The sequence below is a fragment of the Miniopterus schreibersii genome (genome assembly GCF_964146895.1).
Source record: "Miniopterus schreibersii genome assembly, chromosome: 2".
Lineage (NCBI taxonomy): Eukaryota > Metazoa > Chordata > Mammalia > Chiroptera > Miniopteridae > Miniopterus > Miniopterus schreibersii.
Genome location: NC_138102.1, coordinates 130,607,972 through 130,623,007, shown reverse-complemented (window position 1 = coordinate 130,623,007; position 15,036 = coordinate 130,607,972). Strand labels below are relative to the sequence as shown.

Here is a 15,036-nt window from a genome sequence, read left to right as displayed (position 1 = left end):
TGCTAGCAGCTTAATTTGAAATGGATTGTGTTTTCTACATTCCTCCCAAAGTACCTTTTAAAGGACTTGCTTTATCCAAACAACTTGCAAATGCATTCGGTCAGTTGGACTATAGTATTTATTCTCTTTCCTGTTACTGACTCAAGATCTATTTCTCACTATTTGCTTTGTGCTCATTCTTCTGCCAAATAAAATATTAATTGCATTTTTAGCTGCACTGCTGGTGATCAAAGAACTCTGATATGTCAAGCTAAACTGATAGCAATAGCATCCATCAACATATTTATAGGTTCAGAGCTTCTAGTGCATAATTACACCCATTAATTACTTGACAGTGCTGTATGTTATGGGTTAAAAAACAAACAAACAAACAAACAAATAAACAAAAAAGCATTTTCAGCTACATAGTTTTACCAGGAGTAAAGTTTTGTTTTTTTAAAATAATGCATTCTCTCTAAAGAAAATTCTATTGAGAGAAAATAAGGCAAGAGGGATCACATATCTATACGTACCTAAGGCAAGGTGTTTAAAGCCACCATTCACTAACTTTGGAATGGAATGCACACAAAGTAGATGAGATGGCATGGGTGGAGTGATTTCACAGAAAAACACATTTTCAACATTAGAGAGACTGAATTAATATTTTAGAATTCTAAGAGAGGCAATCTCAACCCAGTAATTCTTGATGATAAGACACAGAGCAATAATTTTTACTTTCAAATAAACTTCGAATATCACCTAGAATTAAAGCATTTCAAATTACATTTCTGAACATGCAATTCTAACACCTAAAAAAAATTAAAGCCGTCCTGGGGAAAAGCTCACAAGATGCTGGGCATTAATAGGATAAACAATATTTCTGTGGCTTCACGGGCTGTGCGGGTCCTGAGGCTGCCAGTGGCAATTAGTAAGTGTATCAGGGAAAGGACAGTGACACAGGCTTGACGCCTCTTGACCAGTTAATCAGCAAACAGAACGATGGTTCCCCATAATAACTTCAGCACCGGACCCTTTTCAGCAATGAATAAAGTCGTTAAGAAACCCCCCCCCCCAAAAACACACACAAGCCGGGTTCATGATTTCAGCATGAACACAACCGGGCTGTGAGGACGGAAAGCGAAGCCGAGTCCCCCTGCACATGCATGTAGATCTAGACCTATTTCACTGAGTTCTTTGTTGCCTGAGAGTAAATTGAGAAGACGGTCATATTTGAAAGTAAAAACCATTAAACTGTGTTTGCAGGCGACCGGCCGCCCGGGGAGTGAGGAGAGCACCGTACCTTTGGAGAGTCGCCTCAGGATCTGACAGCGGCATTTGAAAGAGACAGCGATCATCCTGGCCGCCTGCGTGGCCCGGGGCGCCCGGGCTCTGCTCTGCTGGCCGCCGCGGCAGCCTAGGAATTCCTGGCGCACATACCCGGGGAGAGGTGGTCCCAGCGGGGAGTGACAAAGCTTAATTCCTCTTGGCTGATGCAGAGGTCCGCTGCATGTCATCTGGCAGAGCCGTGTCATTCACTACTACTGCCACCCTGCCCGCCACAGCCTCCTCCCCCTGCACCACCACCACGACGGCTTAGAAAGTGAGGCTGTCTCGATAGCAACAAAGCACCAAATCGCAGGCAGCAGGGACAGCGCCGGGAGAGGAGCCGGTCCATAAATCTAGCACTAAGCACCCAGCGGTGCAGCCAGTTCTAGGCAAAGGGCTATTATTCCAGCCAGTTCAGCTGCCCCCTCCCCGCCCCCATCTCAGCAGCAAGCCCATCCCTGTGCTTCATGTGTCTCACTGAACTAAAAATACAAGTAAAATGCTTGCCCTCTTACTTTGGGAACGAACGTGTGTAAAATGTGTGTGCCATATCCTATGTTCTTTTGATAACAAAAAAGGAAGGCAAAGGAAGGAGGCAGTTTATCTGTGGGATTCAGTAGAGAATATTTTTACCTCTGTAAGGGAACTGGCCTTATGATAGTGTCAGCGAAGCAGACGTGTGTGGTGCTTTATAAATCTCGGAGGGTCAAGGCAGTCTAGGTTTAGAGAAGAAGTGCAAGAAGCACTAAGGAAAGGGCTCAGGCAGGCAGACCATGGGGCCGAAGGAGTCCCGGCCCCTTTAATCACCCTTTCCCAAAAAGGACTTGGCTGGAAAGCTACACAGTCAAGACTGTTTCCAAAGAGACTGGGAATAAAAGCAAACGAAGCTAAGTGTTTATATGGGTAATGGACCTTCCGATTCTACTTCCCAAGCCCTCCCCCAAAGCATTCTTCTCATTGTGCAAATGGAAGTCTTGCGACACAGCACATATCTGTGAGTATCTGCTCCAGCGGAGTAAAGAGCAAATTAACAAACCCTTCACAATCCATTCACAAAACGACAAGAAGGGGGAGCACGTTTCTTCATCTGCCAGCACCAGCCTACTCACTATACAGTCAATACAAACTAACATTTGGTATGGAATTTTAATCAAAAGCCAAGGATCTCCCACAAGAGTTAACATAAATATTCAGAAAACCAAAAAAAAAAAAAAAATACAGTTGGTCAGGAACTTTAAAAAAATCAATTAGTCAAAATGAAAAGCTATATCGCTGTCCAAACTATTTGATCAATATTTCCAGGACCATATGAATTATTCACACAGTCTTATTCTTTACTCTGCACAAAAACCTTTCAAGCTGGTTTCTAAAATAACTTCCAATATTCCAAATTTAGTGATAGGTCTTTCTCCTTTTCATTCATAAATTCCACATTAAGTCAAACAATTTGAACCCACTGATACTGAAATGCATATGCTATTTTGGGTGCATTAAAAAAAAATAACTTCTGTGTGAAAAATAGCTGAGCACTGTAAGCATTTACTTTGAAGGGTTTTGAAAAGAACCAAATTCCCTCACCAAGGACGGCCTAGCTAAAGCAGTCAGCCACCACTGATCAATAGGAAAGTAAATTAAATGGATTGTATTGCAGAATCAAATTTTTATCATTGTTCCAATTAGCCTTAATATGTTTTGAATTTCAACCCATCCCATTTTCATCCCTGTTAGGTCATCCTTGGTACTGCTTTAGCCCCCTTGATATTTTTTGCTCTAAAAGAAAATGTACCTTTAGTGCTAGAGAACTGGGTTATTAGCTAAAGTGAGATAAATATTGGTAGTTAGCTCTTTAAAAGATCCTTCCCCCAGTTTAACATCTTTCTTTACATCCAGACACTCAGAATATGCAGCCGCCAAACAGCATTAGTAAAATCTTGCCCACGGAACATCAGCACTCCAGCCCATTATAATAATGTCTATTCAAATAAAACTCAAAATCGTACAGAAATCTCTTGCCCTCCTGCTATTATGCCCACTCAGATCTAATTTGCGTCTTCCTTAAGGCTAAAATGATCACATATTTCCCATTTGACTAGAAGGCTCAGGCTCAATTTTCTTAAAGATTGCTGGTCCTAAGAAAGATCTTCAGAACGACTAAACTGTCCTATTTTCCTGGCAGGAGAAAAAAACTCATCCTGGAGCCCTTTGAAAGGCTTCTGGGGGCTCAAATGAAGGGATCTTTTTTTCTCTTTGGATATTGTGGCTGCCAATCCATATACATCCTATTAGCCAGCTCAGGCTCAGCTCCAGGAATCTTATAGAAATAGAGCCACCCTGAAGTATCCCTTTCCCAGGAAATGGAAGACTCTGCCGTGCGTTCCCACCCCTTCCATTTGTGACCACTCCAGTCCTCAGAGATTTCCCTGGGAGCGATTCCCAGCTCCGTTCTTACCCTCAGCCCTTCCTCCTTCCTTCACCTAAGTCGAGCCTCGCCTCAGATCCTGGAAGTGCTGGCAAAATGCCTTCCAGATGTGCTTGGTTTTCTATCTCAAAAATTACTAACCTGTAGGACAGAGGTCCCAAGTGGGCAAAGCAACTGGAAGAGCTGGACCATGTCTCTTTACATAAGCCACCAGTGCACAGAGTGACCTTCATTTCTCAGCCACCAGATTGCTGTAAGCATGAGTCTTCGGGACCCTACCATCAATGGTGTTAAGTATGGTGGCTTTGCTGTGTAGATAACTCGAACTTTACACATGCTCTTTGAGAGTCACCCAATGGACACTATGGAGATAGAAAGCAGTCAAAATGGTACAAAATATATGCCTGGTTAAGCACCAAAGTGATCTGCAGAAAAGCTAGTTCATGAGGTTTGCCTTTTTAAATCCCAATATATAAAAACATGGACTTGCTTGATTCAGGACTGATTATTCTCTTAAAATGATATTTCTTACTTCAGGGTTTCTTTAAAATATTCATTTTCCTAAGGTACAATACAAGTATACTGCGTTTATATAGAATCTAATGAATTTTTACAAAGCACTTTCACACATCGTGTATCATTGGGGACACTCTGTTACGGGTTTTGTCTCAGATAAGGACTCTGGTTCTAGAGAGAGCATTTTCCATCAAAGTCACTCAGCTAGTAATTGACAAAGAGCAGGAGGGAGCCCAGGGCTCCGCACCCCGGCTGAATATTCTTTCTACTCTGTTTTTACAGTGTTCTTTTTCCAGCCCTAGAAAACATCATTTTTACTACACACACAAAAAAAATCCAATTAACCAGTAACCTTTAGGTGGGGTTATACTTTATGGTAGGAGGCAATGTAGTCAATCACTTCGACCTACCCTCCTCGCCACACAGGTCCCTGCCCTTCTGAAGCACAGCGAAGGCGTCCAGGACCAGTGACCAGAACGAACCAGGCCCAGGAGGCGGTTAAGACAGGCACCTCCAGGTGCCAGGCCACCATGCCCCACGCTTTTGCCACAGGAGTCCATCCTGACTGGGCAGCTTGTCCATCCTGACTGGTTGTATCTCTGTCACGCTTGTTTTAAATACTTTGAAAATCACTGTCAATGACAAGGTGGTGCTAATTTCATCATAGGAAAGGGGCTGGGAATGTGGTCCAAAAAACTCTTTAAATTTGCTCAAGGATTCCAATATATTTTCTTTATTTTATTTTTTTATTTTACTTTATTTTATTTTATTTATTTTATTTTATTTTATTTATTTTATTTTATTATTTTTTGATTTATCGTTGACACTTTACAGACGCCCCCATTTCCACTTCCCTTTACCAGCCCCGCCCCTTCCCTCTGACCGTCACCACACTGTTGTCTGTGTCCACAGATCAAGACCATTTGCAGCACCACCAGCACCTGGGAACAACCTTCTGCCAAACACACACAAATGATCTTAGTCTGCTAACGTTTTCTCATCTCCTTGATTTCCCCCCATTGTATCCATTCCTCCACATAACATCTCCACCCCCAATAAACACTACTGTTCACAGATTCTTCTGGTTCTTAACAAGAAGGAATCATCATAAACCACAAGTTCACTGCCATATCTATATCTACACCTAGGGAATTTATAAAAAAAACAACAAAACAAAATGTGTTTAAGTCATTATTTAAACAACACAGGACATCCTGAATTGGCTAGTATTACATATACTGACTTCCTCCCTCATAGGTAATAACTGTTCGGCATAGCCCAAATCTTTGGGGTATTTTATTTTATTTATTTTTAATCCTTACCCCCAAGGATATGTTTCCATTGATTTTAGAGAGAGAGGAAGGGACAGGGGGACAGAGAGAGAAACATCAATGTGAGAGAGAAACAAGGATCAGTTGCCTCCCGTACATGCCCCCACTGGGGACAGAACCCGAAACTGAGGCATGTACCCTGACTGGGGATCAAACCGCGACCTTTTGGTGTATGGGACAGCGCTCCAACCAACTGAGCCACACCAGCCGGGGCTTTGGGGTACTTTAGAATACAATGTTCATAGAGGTCTTAAAAATGTGACCTGCACCCCTTTTCAACTCTTTATAGACAATTTTATTGACTTAATCCTTAGCTTACAATAATTGGCCATTTTTAGTTTCCTTTCCAAAGATGCTAAGAGCAACTATGAGTCTCAAACACATTATAATCCTTGAGGCCTCCATCTGCAACTTAATTCACTTGAGTGTGTCAACGTGAGCCCAAACATTAGGATCGTGTTCCAAAGAGAACCTGTCACTGCCACGCTGCCGCTGAGGGGCTCCTACAAGGAGCAGGAAAAGCAAGACCTAATTTACTAACAGAGGTTCTCAGGGTGTGGAGATTGGGTGTAATTGCCCAAGACAGGATTTATTAGGCGTTTTCTACGAATATTGTAAGAGAAAACATTTTTGTAGATGTAATGATGCCCTTTAGGAAGTGTCATTAGGACATACTCTTGCAAATCTGGGGTGATTAAAAAGCACTTAGCGGCTCTGGGCCTCTGGTGTGTTGCGACTAAAAAGGGTGGGGATAGTGTACTCTGTGTGTTACTGGCTTATTCACATCCAGAAGGGGCTCCAATGGAAGAAGGTTGCCTCCATGCAACATGAGAAGGCCAGGAATGACCTTAGAAATGTCTCCGCTAAGAGTATCTGGTGGAAAATGTTAAAGAATAGAATACGTGGAAAATGAGAAATGCAGTGCAAGAGAAAACAGAAATCATCTCCCTAAAAGCCCAGGTTAAATGTAACTATTTACTGAGGCATTATATAGAGAAAAGATGGTGTCATGGCCAAAAACCCAAGCTTTAGAATCAAATTGATTGGTTTTGAATCCTGTTTTTACCACTAAATGCATGTACACCTTTGAGCAAGTTTGTTAACATCTCTGTTCTTTATTTGCAAAATGGTGAAAATGATGGCAATGAATGAAGTGATCACTCCCCCTCCACTTCTGAAACTTGTTCCTGCTCTCAGGCCTCTCCTTTCTCCTGCTCCTAAATGATGGAATTCCCCCAGGTTCTGTTCCCACTGCTTGGCCTCCTTCAACAGCATTTTATCTACTCCCAGGGCTCTAGCAGTCACCTCCCTGCTTTGACTCCTAAATCTTGACATCCAACCCAATTTCACTGTCATTCCAAACCATCTTCTCTCATCCTTGATTCCCATACTTGTGGGCATCCTTCACGACCATCTCAAACTAGCCTTAAACCAAATCTATTCCAGTTCCTCATTTTATGCCCAATAGGATGCCTGTTCCTCCTCTATGAACTCACTGGCATCATCACCCTCTTCTTCAGCAGTTCATTCCTTTCAAGTCCACCATAAAACCACATCAACAATCCCATTCTGACCCTCTGCATCCTAGTCTAAACCTGCATGGCCATTGCACACAGGAGTTTTCTCTTACAAACATTTATTCATTTGTTCTAGACACTGGGGCACTGGGCCACTGGGCCTCATGCTGGGTATACCAGCTAATTCATTCCAGAATCAGTGGCCAATACTTAAAAAAACATTTTTTTAATCAATATTTGAGTAGTTCTATAGTACAGCATAACTCTTCACATTTTATTTTATTTTTTTATAATATATCTTTATTGATTTCAGAGAGAGGAAAGGAGAGGGAGAGAGAGAGATAGAAACATCAGTGATGAGAGAGTCATTGACCGGCTGCCTCCTGAACACCCCCGACTGGGGATCGAGCCCACAACCCGGGCATGTGCCCTGACGGGGACTCGATCCCTGATCGCCTGGATCCTAGGTCGACACGCCCGGCCGGGCAACTCTTCACACTTTAGTGCAAGTCAAATTTTGTTATTTTGGGGGCTAAATTAAAGGATTCTTTCAGATAAATAATATCATGCATTAGTACAACATACAGCCCCAAGTTATGTCAAATACTTGTCACCAACAATTTGCAGGTAAGTACAGTATTTGAAGAATTAAGAAAAGTGGGCCATCCTATTGGAGAGGTTCTTTAGTTATTAAAATTTTTAAAAGACCACCTGTAGAAGCACAGACTAAAGCTGGCTTAAAGGAACGTTAATTTTCCACATCCCCAGGATGTGTCCAGGGGTCTATGTGCCACTGAGAAGGCAAGAAACACAATTTATCCCAAAGCCCCACCCTAAGGAGTGGGAGCATGTGCACAGCAACCAGGTCAGGTCCAGTGAAGAAATTAGATTCCTAAAAGGTGGCTGGATGAAGTGGCTCTTTCCAGTATCCCCTCCATACCCATCCCATTGCCTTTTTCTACTTTATCTTTTCCTAGATCACCTGACACATTATTTTAGTTGTTTATTTTCTGCCTCCCCCAACCCCTGGAACATTGTTTTCTTAAATGAGGACAAGATCTTTTCTCTATTTTGTTCACTGTCTAGAACTACACCTAGGACATGTTCAATATTTTTTGGTTGAATAAATACAATTTGGGGGTTTCCCTTCCAGTGGACTACCTTTATAAGCAATACTATTTCTAACGCTCTTCTACAAAAAAATGAACTTAGCAAATTACTGTTTAAAAAAAAGCAGCTCTGCCACTTTAAGAAAAATTCTTCCAAATCACATGTTTCTTAAAGACTGCCTGTTTGTGGAGGGGAAAGAAAAAAAAGAGAGAGAGAGAGATGTGCCAGGTGCCCGCCTTTCTAGAGCACACCTCAGATTTATTCCTGGTGCTTCTGACAAGATGATTCATAAGGACCCTGTTGTTCCCCAAGTAATATGAAGAAACACACAGCCCAGCTAGTTTTTCATGGGAGTCAAAGGCAGCAAGAGCAACAAAGGAAAAGGCAAGGGAAAAGATGCAAAAATTAAAAGAAATTCTCTCTTTGGCTTGGCTCTGTGAATGAAGAAAGTAGCCCACACACACTCATCCTCATAGTTCCTCCATACACTCACCGATGGCTGCATTCTGATCTAACAAAATAGCCGATGGGTCTGTTTTTAAAAGTTTCTATATCCTGTAACCCACCGCTAAAAAACTTGGCAATTCCATCTTCAACAGGGCTTTGTACCATATCAGTTAACCTTCAACCTGACCTTGTTACTGTTCCAGCTGCTATGTTGACAGCTTTGATTTTGTGGATATAAGAGTTAAGCTTCCCATAGTAAGAACACATGCATTAAAACCAAGCAACTACAACACAGCCTTCTCCATTCCAAGACACCTTACTCATTCAAATAAAATTGAATTGACAATACCTTAACATATTCTAGAGACATATAAATATCTAAAGAATTTAAATGAGGGGAGAGTTAAGTCTTGATATAATTATCATATCTGATAACAATGAAATGGACAAACCACTGCTTCAAGCAACATGAAAAACCACAGACAGTTGGGTGGCAAATGTCACTGCTCACTAGAATATTTTCATGACATAACACTGAAATGATAGTGGAAAGTACAATACGGAAGTAAAATGGCAGAACTGAAAGATGTCCTAAGGAGACGGAAGCCTCAGGTTGACGTTCAGATTGGCTGTTTGATCTTGGGTACAAGTTCCTGAGAACCTCCCTTACGTCATTTAACCACATGGGCCCTGCAGCTGCAAAGGTGGGAAAGATCCAGTCTCTTTGTGGGAGACGTATACCAGTGGGGTAAGTTTCAACTCAGGACGCTATACACATGATCCAGAATCCAGCCAACAAACTATGGGATTGCTTCACACAAAGCGCCATTTAAATTTATACATTGTTTCTGAGTACATAGCATCGAGGCCTCCTTCCCTTTAACTAATAATAAAAGACTAATAACACCTTGATTTTCTTTTGAGGACCCACTCTCAGTCCATGTGGTGTGGGTGGGCCAGCCGCTCCTTCCAGTGTCCCTCCAGGCGGGTGTTAGGTCTGACCAAGTGGAGCATTACCATCCCTTTAGCCACATGGATCGGTCCAGAAACAGGCAGTTATATAAGCTGGCCTGAGGAGCTGCAATCCCAGGACTACTGTAAAGAACTACTGTTAGAACTACTGTAAAGTAGATATTCTTGTTCCACCAGGAACGGTAGGTTTATGAGCCTGGACCTGCCACCCTATTACCACTTTAAGAGAAGTCGCCTTTTAACCATGCCAAGACTGAGGCAAGGGGAGTCGGGAGATGGAGAGTGCCAGATCCTGGACATGTCGTTGGGACATGTGGATCCATCCATTCCTGAAACCCTACTAATACCCTGCACTTCTCAGTTATATTTGTCAATATGGTCCCCCTTTTGCTAACCTGTTTTGAGTTGGGTTTCTGTTGCTTGCGATCAGAAGAACCTTGACTAAATACCCTTTCTAAGCTTTAGATCTTGATCTGTAGAATAGGAGGTTGCCTGTCTAAAATCCTTCACAGGTCAGCCATTCTATTACAATACTGAATTCACCCATCTTACAGGGTTGCTGTGGTAAGCAAGTGAGGTAATGAATGGGAAAGCACTTCATTAATTTTAAAGCGCCCTACAAGGAGTATAGGGGTTTATGAAGATCATGATATTCAAATATATGTATATATATGTATTTGTGCAAGTATATATGTATATATATATACCGACTTATATGTGCAAGTGCGTGCTTGTATGTGTGTGCTGAAAAAAACTATCGGGAGGTCCAGAGTCCACCCCCCTTACAATACAGGTATATAAGTACAGACTCAGACACAAAGAGAGCTAGGCCTCGCTCCTTCTGTGCTTCTCATTTTATCAAATCCCACAGGTTTCTGCTAACCGTATCCTGTCTGCCTAAGCTCATTACAACACCCCAGAAGGGCCCTTCTCTCTCACTTAAGAAAAAATAGTGTCCATTATTTTTCATTTTCCCCATAAAAATAACATTAAAGGGCTCCTTGGGGATGCTTAGCAAAACAAACACTTTTAATCACTGATCAATGACTAAAAAAAAAAAGTCAAGGTGTTTCTTTTATTTTCCTCTAATACAGGAAACTACTCTCTACTAATGCCTAAAGGGGGAAAGGGCTCTTTAAGATGAAGGGAGTACAAAAAGGAGGGGACAAAAGAAAACACAATGTAGAGGGACATTCTAAATTGGGTCTCTTTCTCTCCTCAGGCATCTTCTTTAAGATCCCATTACATGGGCCCCCTGAGATCCAGCAAGAATGGTGTTGGTTTTGTGTTCTGGTTGCGCAATGGGCCGAGTAGTGACTAGAGGGCAGCAAAGGATGGGAAATGGGACTGCAGGGCTCAGGCAGGCTGGCTGAAGTGACCAGGGACCAAACTGAGGCCCGTGGCCTGGAGACCTTGGTCCAGCTTCCCAATATAGGACAGGGAAGATGAACTTGCGGGGGGGGGGGGCTTAAAGTTCTTGTATGGCTTATGACAAAGCCTGTGTTGGCAGCAATGGGAAGGCTTACCTGAGTATCCAGTGACAGGCACACAGGTAGAGTCACCAAGAAACAAGGGTGCAGGGGAAGGGAGCCAGAGTCAAGGAAAGGTGGGAAGGCAGTCGGGAGAAGCTGTGTTCTGGCTAGAATTCATGGGACCCATTAGGTATTGGTCATGATGACTTTTGTCATCTTTTCCATCACTACTGTTGTCATCGTCATCATCATCATCATGGCTAGTACTTACAAGGAGCTGTGCACTGGGCATGGTCTGTCTGAGTTTCATCGAATCCTCACAGAAACTAGGCAGGAGGAACTACTATTATCCCATTTTTTTTAGTTGAGGGAGTTCCTTCCACTATTTGCCCACTGCACGTTGGAGCAACGACAGTCAAGTCTCCAGGGGCCTGAAAGCTTCTGGAGGGCACAGGCAGTCTTTTCATTCTTGGGGTCTCAGGGCCTAGAACTTGAGAACAAGAGGCTCTTACTCATTTTTTCTTGCATGCATGCATGAATGAATGAATGAGGCATAAGAGGAAAGGACTGAAGAACAATGTGCTATTTCCAAGTGAATAGCCAATAAACATTGGGATATAAAGGGCCAAGGGCTAGTCACAAAAGAGCTGGGGCTCTCAGACGTGGGTGCCTAGGAGCAGCACTAATGGGGCCCCTCAGCCCAAGCACCGAGTCCTGCTTTCACTTGCAGCGTTCACTTGCAGGAGGTCTTCACTACCTCTGCACCTTTTCTTCCCTAGTCCCTTCCCTGTGCTCATAAAGAAGCTGAATAAAAGGTTATTTGAGGAAGCATTATACTAACCAAGAGCTGGGGGTAGGTGCTGCATGTGTCTGGCATAAAGCATTCTGGAACAGTGTGAGGGTACCCGAGTAGGCAGGATGCTGCAGGACACCTGGAGGACCTTGGCGATGCGAGCTCCAGGAAGCAAGGTCACGTCTAGTCAGCCTCCCCAATTCTGAGTCCTCTCTGTGCTCCCAGAGGCTTCCTTCTGCCTTCTGCCTCTCCCCAAGCATACATCTTGGCTGTCTGATCCCAGTCTCTCGGGAGTTTTCTTAGAAAGTTTTAGAAATACCCCGGCTTCAGAAAATGCAGCAGAAGTACTTCAAGAGCCAACATATTCCAAATATACCCAGACCAGTTGGGCCACAGAGAGCTCCTAAAAATATCCGGAGAGACAACGAGAAACTAGCTTCACACATGAGGTACATGGGGAAAAGATTTTTCTTCCATACAGATTTTCCTTCCACAAAGCAAGAAGAAAAGTCAAAACATTTAATTAAAAGTAAAATGGAGAAAAGTTTACTTTCCACTTTTTACAGGATACTAATAAAAGACATACACTTTCAAAAGGTAGTTGGAACCAACACCGTTTACCTTTTCTGTTGTATAAGTAGATCTCTGCCTGGTTTTCCTGGTTGGTTGTATTACCCAGCCTGGAATTCTACACTGTCCTCAGAATGCCCTTGCTCACTAATTCTCCCATATTTCTGGTTGCAAGTCCCAATGGTCAATAAAAGAGCTCTCTTTACTGGCATTTTTATTTATTATTCCATAGCTACCTTCCTTTAAGCTTCCTATCTAATTTTCATTTTCAGGACTGACATTAAAACTAGTCCCCAGGAAGAGAGGTCTCCCGCAGATCCTCTCTCTGTGTTTGGGAAGGGAAGGACAGGAGCTTCATTGATCAAAGGGAGTATGAAATATTTTGCAGGAGCCTGTGCTAACAGCCGCGCACCAACCGCCAAGACCCGGTTACGCTTACGGGCCGCAGCACAACCGGTGAGCTGATGGAAACGCACAGCTGTGAAATACCAGCCAAGTCTACCTTTCCCCTGCACGGAGCATCTTCTAAATAGGAAATTAGAGACCCATTTGATAGGATTCATGGCATACGACAGCTTCGGAGTAAATCCCCGTCCTTCCCCTCCCTCCCTCCTTCAGTTTTCCATCATCCGTCTCTCAGCAGGGCCTGGGTTCCAGCATGGGCACCAACAGGCAGAACTGTAAGCAAGTGCGTTTCCGAAATCACCGCAGGCCCCCGTGGGGTCACCCCATCTTCATTCGTCAGACGCAGGCTCCACGTCCCTGCTGCAGACCGAGTCAATTCTCGGTCATTACAGCTGTAATTTCGCGCGTATGCCACGAGCTTCTTTTGTGCAAACCTTTAGGAAGCCTCACTCCTCGGAGGCGGGGCAGATGGACGGGAATTTGAGGGGGGCACTAGCACCAAGCTGTCCTTTTCTTATTATTCTAACGAACCTCCTTTGACTGCTGCGATGACAGTAGGGGCCAAAGTTGTCGAGAGGCAAAAGAGAAGGCCATCTATCACTATTATTTGCAAATCTCATCTAGCAAAGGATTTACAACCTGCTCATTTCAGAGGAGATGAAAAAACCCCGAAGATTGCATAAAGCATCTCTGGCGACGCATGAAGATGACATGGAGTTCACAGAAGACCTGGGGCTGGCTGCAGCCTGTCAGGAGCCCTGCAACGTGCGGGTGTGTCTGGGACCGCTGAGAGGTGTCTGAAGAGTGGCCGGGACCCAGGGCAAAGGCAATCAGAGCAGCCCCACGGTTAAGAGTGCAGGCTCTGGCACTACAGATCTACGGGATGGGCTAGGGGAAGTTATTAAACACCCCGGTGCCTCAGTTTCCCTAGCTCCTCAGAGGATGGTTACAAGGATTAAATGAGTTAAGACTTGTGCCCGGAGCCTCTAGGACAGTACCTGAAATACACTAAGTGCTACAGAAGTGTTTGTAAAACCAGTAGTAACTTACCTCACTGGGTTGCAGAGATGGTTAAAGGAGTTATTGTCAATAAAGTATTTAGAATAGTCTTTGGTACATAGTGCGTGCTGGAGTGTTAGCCCTTAAGTGTTGTTATTATAATAATAACAGGAATCAGTAGTAGTATTAGTATCCCCTCACATGGTATGTCTCCCCACCCCACTAAGGGAGCCAGGACTCGAGTTTATTCATCAGAGGCCGATGTCTTAACTCAGGCTGGCAGGCTGGCAGCTCCTAGGTCACACGTGAACTGTAGGTTTGTTCGTTTTGACTGAGCTGTTCAGAAATGTTATAAATTGGTTGTACACCTCAGACATTTCTGCAGCTCATTTATAATTATGGATTTGTAGCCTCTCATAAAAAAATCCAGAGGTCATCCCACCCTGGGCCCGCACTCCTGCACGGCAGCTCTCGGGGGACCGAGCAAAGCCTGCCTCTTCTGATATTTGGGGCTCACATTATGCAGCTCACCCCAGTCCCCACCAGGTTTATTTTATTCACTGTGTAACCTGCCTGACCTTTGTAGGCACATAGGTTTGCAGCCCCCTGCCTTTAAATTATTCTATGCCTTTTTGGCTGATATGATTTCAGAAAGAATGTGTTTTTTATGGCCCTGATCCCACCTGAGACCTGGAAACTCTCCTCAGTAAAATGCACACAAATACGTATGTTCACAGTACATGATAATTCCAGGGGATCATGGACCCCTAAAGCCCACTCATGGAAACACTCCCAGCTTTAAGGGTTTATTCATGAACAAGAGAATTCCAATAATCCTCAGTCTTCCTCAGCTTACTATTATATCCACACTGCTGTAAGGGGAGAGCATGATTGAAATGAGGTAAGCTCTGCAGAGTCATAAACTGAAGGACTATGCCTAGGAAGATTCAATGTTTTGAACTGGTGATACGTTTAGTGATTGATTTAGTTTCAGTCAAATTTGACATCTTTAAAATAAAAATATTATATGGGCTTGCTCTCTCACTTCACCTCCCAAACACTCCTCAACTCTATCCCCTTTACTCCACATCTCACTGCCAGGGTCACTGCCAGCCTGGACAGGACCATTTTGAGCATTAGAAAAAGGCATCCCATAGGCACGGAGAACAGTCTGAAGGTT

The 15,036-nt window shown here is 43.5% G+C and overlaps 1 protein-coding gene across 5 annotated transcripts in view; it reads right to left on the bottom strand.

Moving 5' to 3' along the window:
- Positions 1 to 15,036, bottom strand: part of GRIP1 (glutamate receptor interacting protein 1) — a 608,331-nt gene that overhangs the window by 239,255 nt on the left and 354,040 nt on the right. For 2 of the 5 annotated variants that reach the window (XM_081128664.1, XM_081128665.1), the window contains exon 1: positions 1,280 to 1,553. The exons of the other annotated variants lie outside the window; for them this stretch is intronic. In XM_081128664.1, coding sequence (XP_080984790.1) covers positions 1,280 to 1,511 — 232 coding nt within the window. In that variant the 5' untranslated portion in view covers positions 1,512 to 1,553. Of the gene's footprint in view, positions 1 to 1,279; positions 1,554 to 15,036 lie in introns of those variants that run through there. 5 annotated transcript variants of the gene reach the window in all.